At 43.8% G+C, this 18,717-nt stretch overlaps 1 protein-coding gene and 1 non-coding gene across 15 annotated transcripts in view; both read right to left on the reverse strand.

The window, feature by feature from the left end:
- The window catches only part of BLTP1 (bridge-like lipid transfer protein family member 1), a 214,038-nt gene that overhangs the window by 150,216 nt on the left and 45,105 nt on the right, over positions 1-18,717 (reverse strand). For all 14 annotated transcript variants that reach the window (XM_075615910.1, XM_075615968.1, XM_075615957.1 and 11 more), the window contains exons 6-8: positions 12,812-12,998; positions 12,265-12,346; positions 8,465-8,658 (exon numbers count right to left, since the gene is read on the reverse strand). In XM_075615910.1, the coding sequence (XP_075472025.1) occupies positions 8,465-8,658; positions 12,265-12,346; positions 12,812-12,998 (463 nt within the window). The remainder of the gene's footprint in view (positions 1-8,464; positions 8,659-12,264; positions 12,347-12,811; positions 12,999-18,717) is intronic.
- TRNAK-CUU (transfer RNA lysine (anticodon CUU)) lies at positions 11,088-11,163 on the reverse strand. The gene has a single exon. It is a non-coding gene; the product is annotated as a tRNA-Lys (tRNA).

Consider the following 18,717-nt stretch of genomic DNA (forward strand, 5'->3'; position numbering starts at 1 on the left):
CGGATGAGCGGCGGAACGGCCTTTTTCCTGCCTGGGATTGATGCCGGAGGTCTCGGAGCTGATACCATTAATACCAGCACCGGAGCCCCCCGGCATGCATCCGAGGCAGGAAAAATGCATTTAAAGGCCACTTCATTACCTTAGCGGCTAACCGCTAAGGCAATGAAGGGGTTAACCAACCGTGTGAGGTTTATTGTGGGTAGCGGGGTGGGTGAAGGGGGTATTTGGCCCTTGGTGGTTGTTTAGGGCTTGCGGGGGGGTTGCGGGTGCACTTAACTCCTTCATGACCTTAGTGGTTAATACCGCTACGGTCATGAAGGGGTTGAGCCCTCCCGCTACCCAACCGCCTATAAAAGCCTATATCGTCTCATTTTGAAGGCAGACGCCACGGAGGACAGACCTCCAGAAAAAAGAAGAGAAGAGGGCGTGGCAGCAGACGGTAAGAAGACCCCCAGAAGAAGACGGAAGAACACAGATGAAGACGGTGACGGAATGGATTATTATTATTTTATGGTTTTATATTTTATGGCTCCTGTTGCTGAGCGTGGATTTGTACGAGAGCTTGGTGTTCAACGGGAGTCGGAGAGTGGGGCAGATAATGGTAAGTTAACAAAAGAAATGTATTTTTTTTTTTTTACTTTAACTGTTTTTTGTAATTTTTTATATGTGATACAATTTTTTTCCATTCTCATTTCTTGCCACTGTATGTATGTATGTCTCTATCGATATATACATACAGGGTAAGAAATTATTTGGTTGGGAATGCTTGTTTGCACTATGTAAATGTATTTTGATATGCTGCTATTCTTAAATGTGTGTAAAGTTATTATTAATTAGATAGATGTAATTTTTGGTGTTGTATGTTGTACTTTAGGTCAGGGTGAGGCTTGCTTTTTTTATAGTGGTTTTTTTTGGTACTACTATTTTGTCAGATGTTAACTATGTTGGATAATGGGTTTGTTTAACGATTAAAAGAGTTAATTGTGTAATTGATTTGGATGGTATTTTAATTGTTTTGGGATTTGATTAATTAATGGTAATTTATTTTGGTTGCCTTGCGTGGTTTAAATAGTATACTTATTTGGATTTCAGTGTATTTTCTTTTGAATATTTTATTGTTAACATTGATTGGCAGAGTGTACATGGTACACAGATTTTATGCATCATGTATACAATGTAAATTCAATGTTTTGATTATATTATACATGATGAACCAATATACAAAGAAATGTTTAAGGGTTAACAAAAACATGCACAAATAAAAATACCACTTCTCCATATCAGCCACAGTCTAACAAAATCCTATTTCCTAATTAAATCATTCTCATATATATATGTGTGTATGTATAAATATTAAAATCTATCTATATATATGTATATATAATCTATATATATATATATATATATATATATATATATGTAGATATATAGTTACATGATGAAGCCACAGTACAAATGAATGGGTGAAGGGTGGGTATCGGGCCAGGGTGGCTTAACCCCTTAATTACCATTGCGGTTATTATCCGATAAGGTGATTAAGGGGTTAATTGATATCAGAATGTAATTGCAATGTATTGGCTATGTATTTTGTTGGCAACGGAGGACACGGATTTTGCTGGCGAGGGGGCTTCTTATTGATGAGGTCAGTAGAACTTTATTTATTTTATTATGCTACTTAATGTCTTTAATGATATGAAAATAATCTATTATCCCTATCTGGATAATAGTTATTTTGCACATTATTGTACTGTATGTGTGTGTGGGGGGGATTGATGTATTTAATGTATAGGACATGTTTATTTTTTTTATATACAGGGTTGTTTCCTCAGGTCTGCGGGGGACCTATGGAGACCACCTGCGGTCTCCTCTGGCTTCTCACAGGTAAACGGCTGCCGGGTCCTCGGGGGACACCTGCGGGGAAGAACCGGTGGCCCCACATCTGTGGGGGCACCGCGGACCCGTAGGGACCACCCGAGGGCCCCCAGACCCCTGTGGGAACCACCCGAGGCCCCTTAGACACCTGTGGGTCTGACCCGGGGCCCCCCAGACAGCCGCGGGCCTACCCGTGGGGTCCCCATTGTGGCCCACAGTGACCCGTGGAGACCACCTGGTGGACCACGGCGCCTGGCGGGGACCACCCATAGGCCTCCAGACCCTGTTTGAAACATGGTGCTGGGCTACTGTAGGTCTGTGAGGTGACCCGTCAGGCCCACCGGGGACTCCCGTGGGCCTGGGGTATTAACCCTTTATGTAAAATAATAAATCATGTATTTATGGGGGGGCACAGGGGATGGGTTATGTATTTAATAAATATAATGATGTTTATTGTGGGGCTGTGTATTGTTTTTATTGTGGGTACTGTGGGTGGGGGAAGGGGGTATTGGCCCCAAGGGTATGTGGGTAGGCCTCCCGGCTGGGTATTGGGTGAGGTTGGTTAGGCCTCACGGGGTGGGGGAGTAGTGGGGGAGGGTATGTAGGTTTCCCGAGTGGTGGGTGAGGGTGGGTTAACCCCTTAATGACTGTAGCGGTTAATAACAGCTATGGTGATTAAGGGGTTAGGGGACATTACATTGGCTGTTTTTAATCTTGTTCATGTTTTGCAGCATCGGAGGGGCATGGACGGTGATGAAGATGAGGATGGCCTTCATCGTGGCAGCCGGACATGGTTGAGTGCTATATGTATTTATTGTTCTTTATGTATTTTAAATGGGCAAATTCACTATTATCCATATGTGGATAATATTAATTTTGCACATTACTATACTGTATGTGTTACGGGTGGTGTATTTATGTGTTGTAATTTTTTTAGGGGTGCACTGAATTGGTACTGCAGGCCTGCTGGGAACACCCGAGGGCCACCGCCGGCCTATAGTATCATTGTGTGCATCCCAAAAATGTGATATATGTAATGGGGGTATAGGGGTTGTTGGGGGCACAGGGTGTGTATGTTTATTGCAATGTTTATTGGGGGCAATTGTCCCCAATAAACATGCTATTATGCCTTAACCCTTTCATTGCCTTAGCGGCTATCCGCTATGGTAATGAAGCAGCATTAATGTATTTTCATAATATTGTGCGGGAGCAGGGGGTCCCCTGAACTGAACCGCATTGATTTGTGGCTCAGGGACCCCCTGCTTTCCGAGTTACAAGCTCCGGTTTGGGGCATCGGTGCCAGTGTCGCCACCATCTTTATAGCGGGCACGTCGCGTATGGGACGCTATAAAGATGGCGGCGACACTGGCACCCGATGACACATACCGGGGGCCTGTAACTCGGGAAGCAGGGGGTCCCTGATCCACAAAGCAATGCGGTTCATCTCAGGGGACCACCTGCTCACAGTACACCATTATTAAAAATATATTCATGCTGCTTCGTTAACATAGCACATAGCCGCAAAGGTAATGAATAATTGTTTATTGATATGGGTGTCTTATTCATAGTGTAGATGTGCAGAGGGTCTCCGGAGCTGAACTGCTTTGGTTTTAGGTCCGGGGACCCCCTGCTTCCCGAGATACAGGTCCCTTTATGGGGTGCCTGTATCCCTCTGCTTTGTTTACATTCCGCGGTCACGTGATCTGGACATTTAAATGCAGAGGGATACCGACACCTCTTAACGGGGCCTGAATCTCGGGAAGCAGTGGGTCCCCGGACCTGAAACCAATGCGGTTCAGCTCCGGAGCCCCCCTGCACATGTACACTATGAATAAAATTGTATTTAAAAGATTTTTTAATGTGCCGATGTTTGCGCCGAGACAGCGGCGGATCTCTCTCTGCTGCACACACATCTTGGTAGGGGACGGCTTCTCGGCAGCTTCTCGCCAGGCAGACTGTCTCGCCACCGGTTACTCGCCATGTTTGGGAATGTTGCTCTCGCTGTGATTCGCCAGGGATTCGGCCCTTCCTGCATACAGCGAGGGCAACACGCCAAAAACATGGCGAATTCAAACCCCTGGCGAATGCAATTTTCCGCCGCTTACTGCATGAACCCCTAAGACGGAAGATTCCTGATTCTGATCGGATCTCTATACAGACAGGCCCTGACCATCGCAAATACACACGCCCCCAAAACTAGCTCAAAGTTCCTCTCAGGTTTCTTTCAAACTCTTAGACAGGTGGCCAAAGGGTATATGATAGCAGATTTCAAAACCCTCTCCTAGACAGGTCTGGAATGCCACAGCAGCGCAGAAGTGAAGATATCAGGAACCGCAAGGGGCCCGGGTGGCCAGGCTCTCGACTCACGGGGCCCGGAACGCCAACCCCGGCAGACCCCCCTGTTGGCGGGCCTGACCCTAATATTAGGAACTAAGAGAGCCAAACTAGTAGATATCTGGAGGGAGATGCACCCGCAAGAGAAAGATTATACTTTTTTCTCTCACCCCCATCAATCTTACACTAGAATAGACTACTTTTTTGTGTCAAGTAGTCTAATTCCCAAAATCTCACACTCCAAAATATATGATATTACCTGGTCGGACCACGTCCCTATTGAATTGAGATGCACCCAGCTGAATATAAAAAAACAAGGAACATTCTGGAAACTAAACAAATCTATATTAAAAATCTTAGAAGTCTGCTCAAGCATATGCGAAGAATTAAATACTACTTCAGAGATAATAAAGAAAGTGATACCTCCCTGACAACTCTATGGGAAGCACACAAAGCAACGCTAAGAAGGTCCTTAATAAGCTTAACAACACATAGGAAAGGAGCTAGGATCAAGAAAATCACAGAAGTCCAAGCACAGATAACAGAACTCTCCAAAGCCCACAAAAAGGATGGAAAGGAAGCCATGCTAAAACAATTAAAAGATGCCATGGTAGAACATAATATACTTTTAGCACCACAAGTGGAACAATCCCTCAATTGGTCAAAAAGAAAATTCTATGAAAAATCTAATAAGCCTGACTATGCTAACGACCAAATTAAGAAATAACCACTCGTCCCCAAAATATCCATGCAATTAAGCTAGGATCAGGTGTGACTACATCAAACCCCAAAACTATGGCACAGGAGTTCCAAAGATATTACGCAGATCTACTGTATATAATGGCCAAAAGGTACAGCAAAGTAAAAAAAACTCCAATGAAATACACATCTTTTTAGCCTCAGCAATTCTTCCCACACTAAATAAAGCAGAGTGAGAGGAATTAGGAAAAGAAATCACACTAGAGGAAATTCTATATGTCATTAAAAACCTAAAACCCTCCAAAGCCCCAGGACCTGATGGGTTCTCAAACCTCTATTACAAAAAAATTGCCAATCTACTGGCCCCGCACCTCCTGAGAGTACTCAATTCAGTCCTGACACGATTCTCTTTCCCACCTAACATGTTGCAAGCCTCTATCACTTTAATCCACAATCAAGGAAAAGACCAGACAAACTGTGCCAGCTATAGACCAATCTCGCTGATCAACTCAGGTCTGAAAATATACTCTAAAATTCTAGCAAACCGAATCAGTGCAATTCTCCCCTCACTGGTGCACCCAGACCAAATGGGGATTTATACAAGGTAGGCAAGCCGCAGATAATACAAGAAGGATAATAGATTTTATAGACTGGGCTAACAAAAAAAAAAAAAAACCCCACTATGGTACTAGGGCTTGATGCTGAAAAAGCATTAGATCGGATAGATTGGTCCTACATGGTCGCAGTCATCGGATCTTTTGGCTTTGGTAAAAGAATTAGGAAGGCAATCTCAGCCCTATATTTAAATCCTGAGGCAAACGTGGTCTGCCAAGGCCTCCCATCTGATCGGTTTAATATCAAAAGTGGCACGAGAAAAGGTTGCCCTCTTTCCCCCCTGCTATTTGCCCACAGTGTAATTCTCAGTGTCTAAACCTTTGACATCTCTCCCAAGTCTGTTCTCCATGCCCTCAACCCTTAACAAAATATCAGGCTTCAAAATTAATAACTCCAAATACGAAGCAATAAATATCAATCTCCCAAAAGAAGTGGAAAAAATTATAGCGTATAACTTCAACTTCAGGTGACAACCCAAATGTTTTAAATATTTGGGAGTGAACATTACCAACAACTCCAAATCACTTTATCAAGCGAACAACCCTAACCTACTCAAAACCCTTACAGCGGACATTAAGATATGGTCAGGGTTTAATATCTCCTGGATTGGGAACGTACACTGCACTAAGATGAACTTGCTCCCGCGTATCTTATACCTTTTCCAAACACTGCCAATAACAATAATAAAGAAAGATATATCCTCTCTCCAGTAACGAATTACCAGGTTTATTTGGAATGATTAAAAAACAAGGATAAGCAAAAAGATTCTGATAAGACCAAGTAAGGCTGGAGGTCTAGCATTAACAGGAAAGCTGATCCAGGGCTCCACGTGTTTTTAGCAAAATAATTTATTCATAATACATAATTCAAGTGTATCATGAATAAATTCTTTTGCTAAAAACCCGTGGAGCCCTGGATCATCTTTCCTCTTGCTGTATACTTGGATTGCTGCAGATAGGCCCTCCTTGAACCAGGAGCTCCGGCATTGTGTGCAAGTACCGCATTTTTTGCATTTATTTGCACTGTTCTGGTGTGCTACATACCCATATACCTTTGGAGGTCTAGCATTGCCATGTTTGTTGTCATACCACAAAGCGGCCCAACTCAGACAATTAATCCAATGGCACTCAGAACGAGGTCTTAAGAGATGGACAGAAATAGAAAACTCAGTATGCCACCCAGTGGATCTAAACCTTCTACTCTGGCTCCCTGGTAAAGCAAGAGAAAAAATGGGTTATATGCTACCTACCATGTGTAACTCACTAAAGGTCTGGGACGCCACAAAATTTAGATTTGCACTAACATCCAAAAATTCCCTGATGACTCCTATTCTAAACAACCCAGAATTTACCCCAAGGCTAGAATATAATAATTTCTCATCCTGGACCCAAGCAGGAATCTCAAGATTAAGAGACCCAGGTGCCAAAATGAGATATTAAACTATTTGACCAAATAAAAACAGAGAAGGACATCACAAGCTCAGATTTTTTTTATAGATATCTTCAATTAAGAGCATTCTACGTTAACATACACCCATCAGGTCCCCTAACCAACTTTGAGAAACTCTGCCTGAAAGACAAGCACGCAGGGGCTGATATCCCAACTCTATAAAGAACTAACACTCACAAATGACGAAGCAGTGAGAAAACTAAAAGGTATGTCTCAATGGGAGGAATATTTAGGTGAGGTGCTAGATGAGGAAACGTGGAACCAAATATTTCGGGCGGTCGCTAGGAGCTCAATATGCACCAACCTGAAGGAAAACACTTACAAAGTACTCACTAGATGGTATCTTACACCTCACAAATTATCCAAATGTATACCGGGATACTCACCACTCTGCCCTAAAGGGTATGGAGCCCAAGCCACAATCCTACATATGTGTTGGTCCTGCCCACAAGTAGCCTCTCTTTGGAGAAAAATATGAAACGGGATGAGAATGATACTGGGTCTAGATGTACCATTTGACCTATGGTTATTCCTGCTCAATAGACCGACCCAGGGAATTCCCGTAACCTATCTTGCTCTCATTAGCCACTTTACAACCGTTACTAAAAAGCATACCTCAAATATCTAAAATAAGAAATAGGATTTGTTATATATGCCAAATGGAAAAATTGACTACTATATTAAATGACTCTGGCACAACATTTCAGAAAACTTAGCAACCCTGCCTAGCCCAATCGGACATCCAGGGTATAAACCCTTCCTCAATTATGACATAAAGGAACTACCGATTGGCATAAGCTCTCCCCCGGTAGGGAATAAGCTACGCCCGGAGCTAAATGGTAACCTCACGGAGACTTAACCCTCACAGTAACATCAAGCAGGGAATTCGATAACGAAAGAGAGGACACCATACAACCAAGAAAGCCCTCCTCCCCAGCCCCCAACTGCGTGTACGCCCTCCTATTTCTTGTTTTTCTTATTGCTGTAATTGTTTGTCCATGTATGTAAAATTATGTTTTCAATCAAATGTAAGTTTAAAAAAAAAAAGGGGGGAAACTATTAGAAACACAATAAAAAATGCTGTCCAGCCATAATATTTTGCCTGCAAAAAATAAAATCAAGATTCTGTCTTTTTATATAATATGAAAGTGAAAATAAACAGCAGACACAGCCATTTTATTTTTCTAGTGGGAAAGAAACAATATACAGCCAGCTGTTCGACCGCCACGCCAGCTGACAATGGCTGTGTGATGTCATAGGACCAAGCCATGACACGAGCAAGGGGGCAAAACACTAGCACTCAATAGCAGATCGTGCGTGAAACGGACAGACGAATCCTAAAAGTATTGAACGGTAGCGACATGAAAAAACATTGAGAGCAGTTGCTGAGTAATAACTCTACCTGTGCTGTAACAGCTATGTGACATTTTATTTGCAGTTCTAACAAAACTTGGGTACCAATAAAGAGTATAAAGCTGCAAATATAAAGTCTTACTCGTCATTTTGTAGACCAACGTATCTGGGGCTGGGGACCAGCATGACCCTGACGTTCTCCAGTTTGCCCTTCAAGATGTGCATGAACTGGTCCAGGTGACTTGATGGAGGCTTTGTGGTGTAGGTAAGAAATGCATCATCAAAGTTCACACATAACGTCTGAGGTTGGTAATGATTTCCAAATGCCAGTCGTCCCTACAAGTCAACAACAGTGTTTAGTTTCATCATTTTTAGTTTCCGTAATCATTTTTAAGTTTAATATGTAGAATATCAATGCAATATTTCCATTAGAATTGTGTAGGTTTGCAAATAAAATGGCAATTCCATAAAAACATATTTCACAGCGCAGAACGCTTTGGAGTGAATACAATAATAAAACTGAAACATTGATATACCGGAATGGGACATTTGGTTGCCGGCATTTTGCTGCGACCAAATGACAACGGTCTCCCGCAGACGGACCCTCTGCCGCTGGACACTGAGCCCCCGGCCACTTCTAACATAAGGTAAGTTTTATGGGTTTATAGGGTTAGGGTAGGGCAGTGGTGGCCAACATTACAGAAATTTACTCGTCTCATTGTCAAAGGGCCACAATAAGAAAACAATTCCAATTAATGCCTGTATTCACTGACAGAGAGGATAACCTGTCATGTGTAGTGCCCGTCAGGTTATGCTCTGTGTCAGTATGTACATCTAGTATGTGCCATCTAACTACATACTCTGTCAGTGTATAGTGCGGTATATAACTTAACGGCACTATACACTGACACTGGGTATAACATGACACAGAGTACAAGTGGGAGGGAGGAGAATGAAGGGGTGACACATGGGGAGGGGGTGACACATGGGGAGGGGGTGACACATGGGGAGGGGGTGACACATGGGGAGGGGGTGACACATGGGGAGGGGGTGACACATGGGGAGGGGGTGACACATGGGGAGGGGGTGACACATGGGGAGGGGGTGACACATGGGGAGGGGGAAGAGGGAAAGATATGGGGAGGAGGGAAGAGAGTTAAGGACATGGGATGGGGGGAAGACATGGGGAGAGGGGGGGAAGACATGGGGAGAGGGGGGGAAGAGAGGGAAAGACACATGGGAAGAGGGAAGAAAGGGAAAGAAACACGGGGAGAGGGCAAGAGGGGTGAAGAGAGGGAAAGACACAGGGGGAAGACATGGGGAGAGGAGGGGAAGAGAGGGTGACATGTGGAGGGGTGACATGGAGATGGGAAGAGGGTGTGACATGAAGAGGGAGGAGGGGTGACATGAGGATGGGCTGGGAGGAGTGACATGGGGAGAGGGGAAGAGGGTGTAACATGAGGAGGGGGAAAGAGCGAGTGGCATGGGGAGATGTGCCATTGGTATCAAGGGGGATGGGGGTAGTCAGGGAGTACAGGAGGGACAAGGGGGCAATGGGGTGATGGGGTGATTGTGGAGACTGTAGAGCAAGGTGGAGACACCCAGCACCACATGCCGCTCTCAGCAGACAGGGTGTATATTCACTGTACCCTGTGCTGTTTGGGAGCCAACTAGTAGTCGCTGTTTCATAAGAGCTCAGGAGAGGAACTGGTTAGGGTGCGATCTGACTTCTCTTCCATGTCTCTATGGTCTCTCTGCACTGTCTGCAATCAGAGCACCCATTTTGTTTCCCCTATAGGGGCCACACAAAGCACTTCAGGGCTGCATGCAGCTGAACCATAGGTTGGTCACCCCCTGGGTAGGGGGTTAACTTTAGGGGTTTTAGTGGTTAGGGTAGGGGGTTAACTTATGGTGTTCTTGGGTATGGAGTTAAGGTTTAGAGTATGGGTAGCATTAGTTAAGGGTTAACATTAGGTTTTAGGGTTAGTGTTATGGATTACAGGTATCTTATGGCATATAACGCATAATTAATACAGGTCACAGGTATATATATAGTATCATTATAAGGCCTAGTACAGCTTAGAGCATATTGTTAAAATCCTAGCTATTTTGTCTTAGAAATAATAGGTTGTTTTGCTGAGAAGTGACAGGATATTGGGACATAGGTACATACACATAAAAGAGGAAATAACTCGCGTAAACAGGCCGTGGTCAAACGGTAAATGCTGAAACACATCATACGTCAGTAAACTGTAATTCCTACTGATAAATACCATACGTCAGTAGCCACAGAGTATGGTAATATAACACGTACGCAGCAAACAATAAGATGCTATATAAGTTTGCGTGACTCCATATTGAATTAGAACCGAACCGAAATGAGAGATGAGACTTAGCTGAGACTGGCTGACCTATCATAAATATCTTTTGGTTTGTGAGTATGACAATGCATATTAGCTAAATAATCTCTGCATAGTTAGGAATGGATTGTTAGCATACTGTAACTGCTAGCCAATAGCTTACAAGTAGCTTGTTGTGATATTACTGGTTATTTCTTTGTTGTGATACAATATATGACAAACCTTATCTTATACAAACTCTGGGTGACCTTTCTTTATAATAATCTCACAATACTCTTGCAAGTAAGTGTGGCCGAGAATCTACAAGTACGACATTGTGGTTTGTGTTCTCTGCTTAGGGCAGGATATAACTTATCACGAGGCATTACTTGGGAGAGGAAGGTAGGCATCGAGCCCAGATTATGGCGCCCAACGTGGGGCTCGAACCCACGACCCTGAGATTAAGAGTCTCATGCTCTACCGACTGAGCCATAATCTGGGCTCGATGCCTACCTTCCTCTCCCAAGTAATGCCTCGTGATAAGTTATATCCTGCCCTAAGCAGAGAACACAAACCACGATGTCGTACTTGTAGATTCTCGGCCACACTCACTTGCAAGAGTATTGTGAGATTATTATAAAGAAAGGTCACTCAGAGTTTGTATAAGATAAGGTTTGTCATTTATTGTATCACAACAAAGAAATAACCAGTAATATCACAACAAGCTACTTGTAAGCTAATGGCTAGCAGTTACAGTATGCTAACAATCCATTCCTAACTATGCAGAGATTATTTAGCTAATATGCATTGTCATACTCACAAACAAAAAGATATTTATGATAGGTCAGCCAGTCGCAGCTAAGTCTCATCTCTCATCTCGGTTCGGTTCTAATTCAATATGGAGTCACGCAAACTTATATAGCATCTTATTGTTTGCTGCGTACGTGTTATATTACCATACTCTGTGGCTACTGACGTATGATGTTTATCAGTAGGAATTACAGTTTACTGACGTATGATGTGTTTCAGCATTTACCGTTTGACCACGGCCTGTTTACGCGAGTTAGTTCCTCTTTTATGTGTATGTACCTACAGTATGTCCCAATATCCTATCACTTCTCAGCAAAACAACCTATTATTTCTAAGACAAAATAGCTAGGATTTTAACAATATAATGATACTATATATACCTGTGACCTGTATTAATTATGCGTTATATGCCATAAAATACCTGTAATCCATAACATTAGGGTTAAGGACTTTCATGAGCAGCATAACAGCCAGCTGTCGAGTGTCCCATCGGTGAGGTGTGTTGTAGCCACGTGCCGGCGTTCATTTATGGCCACGAACAAAAGGTCCTAGACCGTTGATCTACATTGGTACCGTAGGTAAAGAGGGCTTTGCTCTATGGAGCATACAACATAACATAAAAATGACATAGTGGATATATGTCCGGTATATGTTCCAGTCGTCCGGTAAAATAACAAGCGTTCCAGGCGCCAGACGACTGTAGATTTCTGGGTGCATATGTAAAGGTATTTATGTTCAATAATACATTTTCCTTTTTCGATTACAAAGTTGGAAGTTGGTGCATTTCACTTACTGTGCTGATATTGACTTTGATAACTGGTATGAGAGATCTCCAAGATGAGGCCGGGTCTGGTGTTTCGGTTTTGAATTTGACACTACAACACAAATTAAATAAACCTGTAAACGTGGTTACCAGCAGTTTAACCCCATCTGTACATAAAGACCTTGTAATGCATAGCAGCCAGCTCGGAATGTGTTAAATCAAAAACTTTTACATCCAATATTATTAATGAGAAATGCACATAGAGATATGCAGTAGCAAGCGCTATTGCCCCGCAGGTACGTGTTGGTGGGGCATAATATTATAATGCAGTAAGCTTTATTTTTCCTGCAGAATATTACTTCTATATAGGATACTCAGAAAGGAGACACAGTGTTAAACTGTAACGTGGTATAAAGGACAATTTAGTTTTTTTTTTTTTTTAAATCTACATTCTTTTAGCACAGAATTTCTACTTTGCCATTCTGTCTGACAAACTAAATTGCCTCTTGCAATTCCCATACAATATTATTTTTTTGGGGGGAGGGGTGGGGCGGTTTGATTAAATTAAATGTCATACCTCTCAAGTTCGGACTGTACTTTTTCTCTTCCATTCTCTCGAACTTTATCATCCTCTTTCCTGGGTGGAAAAATTGTTGGATCCAAACCAAAAACATCTTGGAGATGCCCATAAAGATCTGACCGATTGTAAACGTGGAATTCAAAGTCATTTATTGTAATGTAAAGTCTTGTTTCTGCTTTTGGATCTAACAAGATAAGATAAGAAAAGAACATTAAGAAACTGCATGCAACACACAAGGGTCTCGGCAGCCATATAGATATAAAAAATACACAAGCAAAAGTTCTGGGGGCCCTTCCTGGATGTTGAGATATTACGGTTTGTTTTTATCTTTTTGGTATTAGGAAAAATAAAAATATATACAGCTCAACCCCGTTATAGCGATTTTTTTTCTGGGGGGTTCGATTCCTGCATGGTATGGTAAAATTATTATTTTATTTTTAATTATATGTATAATTTCTTATATTAAATAATAATTTATACCATACCATGCAGGAATCGAACCAATGACCCTTCATACTCTGGTAGCGATTCTCTACCTGCTACACCTATGATTGATAATAGAGTCAATGACATCACACCAATCCTATAGTGTAGCAGGTATAGAATCGCTACCAGTGTATGAAGGGTCATGGGTTTGATCCCTGCATGGTATGCTAAAATTATTAGTGTAGGGATGAGGTGTGTGTGTGTGTCCGTTAGCAATAAAGCATTGAATGTTTTATAAAAATAAAAAAAAACCTTGGAGATGAGTGCTGCACACGTGGACCTCAGCCTGATGAAGCAGGGAGAGAGGAGAGAGCTGCAGATGCCGGGTAAGTCCTTGCGCAGCGGCCATTTCGCGATCCCGGTTATAAAGCGGTCTCATTATGTGGACCCGAACATCGTGTTATAACGGGGTTCAGCTGTATATAACTGCACAGTAACCAATAGAAAGCTGTGACTGGACACCAGACTGAGGCTGACCCCAGCAGCCATATATTGTATCCCAGACAAGTATTCTTCACTAAGATTTAAACTTGCATTTCTCAAGTACCAGGTCATCCCTTGGAGCACAGTGATTTAGTTGTACCTCCCCCCTCCCCCTCCCCTGGGTGAAACTGGTGATGTTGCAGATTCCTATTGGCAAAATATTTGGTAGCCATTTTGTTCCCCCCGAGCGAGATTTAAACCCAGTAAATATCTCTGGAACTGTGGTGGCGAAGAGGAGCGGCGATCAACAAAGTTGAAAATAGCAAGGTTTGGATCTGGGGGCCCCACGTTTCCCATTAAGTACAAAACAATAAATACAAAATAAGAGAAATTACCCCTTTAAAGCTTTGGGTTTTCACATTACTGCAACTAAAATAAATGTTTTTGATCTAAACTAAAACAGAGATATTGAACTGAAAAACTTATTTTTTCGCCTGTCCTCAAGAAAAACACTAACTGCTTATAATCCTATTCATACGTTTCCTCAATACCTTCATTCCTAATATCTAGGTTCTACTATAATGTTCCAATACATCATTCTACAACATTTAGCCGGGTACAATGCAATATTTCATTTAGTGGGATCCCAACAATTGTATGTGACTGCAGAATTGCATGTTTTCCTTAGAATTTTTGGAAACTTTAAACTGAGAATAATCGTGTTATTGGGAAAAATAACATCCGAAAATATACCACCACAGCAGCTACACTCCCTAAAATATATATATCTACATAATTGAATGTAACAAACAAGGAACTTCCACGTGCACTAGCCTCTTAACATTGCAACATTGCCCATAAGCCATAACATCAACCCTGACTTATAAAAACCGTATTACATCTACATTCTCTCTATGGCTAGGTCCCCGCTGCCTGCTGCAGCGCCTGCTATGTCTGGCGCTGCAGGGACAAGACCCGGCCCTCAATGGGGCCGGGCCCGTTACCCACCTTGCCCGCCACTTTGTGCAAACAGATTTCCCTGAAGACAGGAAATCTGTGCTCCCAACTCGCGACGGAGCGCTGGCCACGCCCCCGGCGGTTAAGCCAATGAGGGTGAACCTGCTTGGTGACGTCCCCCCCCCCCCAGTCTTTCCCCTTCCAGCTCACCGCAGACCGGGGATCTCAGCTGCATGTGTCGCGAGCCTGGCAGGTGGCGCGCATACAGGCCGACACCGGGGCCTCAGCCTATTGCTGGCCCATTAAAAGGTATTACAATTTACATTTCTCCAGGGCCAATTTAGCTATATTGAACTACATGTGTGAACAAGTAAACACCATTGCATTCCCGACACTGTTTAAAAAACCAGAGTTAAATAAAACATTGAATTGTTCTATTGAGCATGTGACAATAAAGTAGGGAAAGTAAAACACCTACTGGCCAAGTAATAAAGAAAGTGAGGCTATTAATTAGGAGTATCCGCTCCAAGAGACTCTGATCAATTATACATAGAAAATTAAAGCAGACCACTGCACACTTGGGACTGTCAAGCTATCACCAACAAGAAGTCAATTTTTTGTTTCTTCTAAAGACTGGATTCTCTAGGGTAGCCATTAGGCCTCATTAACAGTGTCATCCTAAATGATGTAAAACAAATCTGACAGGTTAAATTTAACTTGCAATATTTAGTGTTCAATGAAATAAAACAAAATGCTTTGAGCAAAGGATTCAATTCTGAGTAGAAAAATATACATCATGTCGTCTGCAGTTTTCATGGGAAGAAATCCTGGACCACTTCCAATGCTTATCGTCAAATAAATGCTAAGAAACAAACACTAAACGTGCAGGCCATTCGATTTCACTTTTGTCTATATTTCTACACCATATTGTTACCATCAAGACATTCCTCAACTAAGCACTCAGCATTAGGCGTGTAATTATAATTGGCTGTGTTAGCCAGATGTTTGTACACTATGGACGCGCGCGTGCACGTCCGTGAGCGGTGGCGCGGCAGACCAGGGAAAGTACAAGAGAATTGTATTTTCGCGCTGTCGCCGCGCCACGTGACGCTGTGAACCAATCGCAGAGCGGCCTAGCGCTGTGACGCTCCCTAGCTGCGTTACCGCTCACCCTCTACACACGAAATGCCTGCTCCACGTGCGCGCGCAATGCCGTGCGCGTGCACAAGCACGCACTATATTACAAGACTTAGGCTAGGTCCCCGGTGTCTGCTGAAACGCCCCTCAATGGGGCCAAGCCCACTACCTGCGTTGGCCGCCGCGTTACGCAAGCAGATTTTTCTGAAGACAGGAAAATGGTGTTCAGGACTTGCGACGGAGCGATGGCCACGCACCCCTGGCGGTTCAGCCAATACTTTAATCGCTTTACATATTTGTAAAAAAGTGGACAGGTTATCTTTTGATGATATAAACTTTCAGTCCTCTGACCGGTTCAATCCTCTTGCTCCCAAAAGGCTGTTCAACGCAACACACGCACAGTAGGTATGTACTCTCACAACAACAAAGAAGGGAGTCGTCATTTTACGATTATCCTAACTAACACGGAACGAATTGTGAGCAAACTTTTTACTTCTTGTGGACAACAATAAGGTATAAATAAAGACACAAATACCTCCCCACACTGCAACATGAAAAAGAAAAGAGAAATAGGAATCATAAAGACTTGTTGAACAATCGCTTCACACAAAAAAATCACCACAAAAATATGTGAATCACTGATGGCTCGAATTTTGAGCTACGCCCATCTGAAAATCTTTGCGGCTTCTCTTGGAGCTGGAACATTCCTTGTGCCTCCCTGATGGTTTATGTAGGAAACCCCTGTGATATTGTCGCAGTGTATCTTGATCAGATGACCCTGCAAACTATGGGGAAATGCCAAAAGAGAAATGAAGATCATGCTCATCTCCAGAATGTTGCTTGAGAGTACTGTAGTGGTTATAGTTGAAACTCCTTGGACCAACATTTCTTGGCAATTTGCTCCCCATTCGAAAGAGCTCGCATCCATTGTTGGGAGAATCCAATCCACCGGTCCTAACAACCGACCCTTTGCTAAATTGCTTTCTGCTGTCCACCACGTCAATGACTGCTGAGTTTCTGGTAGAAGAGGTATTCTGAGATCAATCTTGATGGTTCTTGTTCCATGTTATATGGAATAGAGGCAGGGTATGGTTTCTATAGAGGCCAGAAGCTTTCCTAAGAGCGACATATACTGCTGCACCATAGGATATTGCAGGTGTTATTTACTTGCATAAATGTCTTATATGATCCCTCTTTCCAGCAGGCAAGTACACCTTCGCTGTTGCTGTACCAACGTTTAATACCCAAAATGTGCACGTTTGGGATGGTACAAGTCTGTTCTTTTTAAAGCAGCAGTCTAACCTGCCGTTTTTTTATTCTAATTTTTTCCCTCCTTTAATATGTGCATCAAAATCCACACAATGATAAGTAATTAGCCAAGTAATTGATCCGTTCTCCTGTGAGCGATCGGCGAAGATTCGGCTCGGGGTTTCACTAAATGGCTTTCGGTGCAGGAGAAGAGGACTAAAGATGTAAAGTTCTGTGGAGAAGATGTAACCAGGCAGTCACTAGATATAATTGGTTCACTGCCAGAGAGAGGGCAGGGCTCAAAAAAGGGTGTGCCAAAGCCTATTTCAGAAGAGAAAGGGGATGTGACTTTGTAAATGGTTGCTATAGAAACAAAAATGCTTGTTACATTATAATACGTTAACAATGTAATTTAGAGTAGATTTAAAAAAAAAATTCAAAAACATCGCTACAAGTATTTTCTCATAGTACAGAATTGATATATATATTTATAATAAATATATTAATGTATAAAATCGAAAGGTTAGTGCTATCTGCGGTGAATCTGATTGGTCCTCAGCCTGTGGCCAATCAGATTGTGGGTCTGACGTCACCCAACTGCCACTGTCTTCCCCCTCGGCAACACACACACACACACACACACACACACACTCTGTCCCCCCCCCCCCATCACACTCGCCTCCCTCCCCGGCGCTCCAACTCACCTCCCTCACTCCCCGGCGCTCCAACTCACCTCCCTCACTCCCCGGCGCTCCAACTCACCTCCCTCACTCCCCGGCGCTCCAACTCACCTCCCTCACTCCCCGGCGCTCCAACTCACCTCCTCCCCTCCCCGGCGCTCCAACTCACCTCCTCCCCTCCAACTCACCTCCTCCCCTCCAACTCACCTCCTCCCCTCCAACTCACCTCCCTCACTCCCCGGCGCTCCACTCACATCACCTCCTCGGCGGGGGAACAGGCAGGCTGCAGCTGCCTCGCGGCATCGAGCACCCAAGATGGCGGCGCCCGGAAGGACCCCCTTCCTCCCTCGCGGCGCCAAGTGCCTAAGATGGCGGCGCCCGGAAGTAGAGGTAAGGGGGGGGGTGGTGTGTGTGTGTGTGTCACTGCCGGGGAGTTGCGCTGCCCCCGGGGGGGGCGGGGGGTGTTTTGTCCCCTTCTGCCCGATCACGGTGGCTGCCTCCCTGCCACTGGGCGCCGCCACTGCTCCCTTCACCTCACAGACCTCAGGGGCGCCACAGCCGCACCACCCTCTCTCGCCTCCTTACTGCCTGAAACACACCTCGGCGCGCACTTCACCCTCAACATGCCGACGGGGGGAGCAGAGCAGTGGCGGCCGCAGCGGGGCTGACTGTCGTAACTTCACACCCCCGCCCGGAAAGAATAGGTACATGTACTGTAGGTACGCATCTTTGAGGTCCACGGCTGCCAAACAATCTCCCAGATGATAGGTACTTATGATGGACCTGACGGATTTCATCTTGAAATGTCTTATTTTTAGAAATGTGTTTAGCCCCTTGAGGTCCGGTACTGGGCGAGAGGAGCCTTCTTTTAGCAGTATTTAACAGGATAAAGTAGAAGCCTACACATTCTTGGCTCCTGAGTACTTCTATCACCTGTTGTTCCTGAAGAGTCTTCAATCACTGATGAAGAGC

This window comes from Ascaphus truei, chromosome 1 (assembly GCF_040206685.1).
Source record: "Ascaphus truei isolate aAscTru1 chromosome 1, aAscTru1.hap1, whole genome shotgun sequence".
NCBI classification, from domain to species: domain Eukaryota; kingdom Metazoa; phylum Chordata; class Amphibia; order Anura; family Ascaphidae; genus Ascaphus; species Ascaphus truei.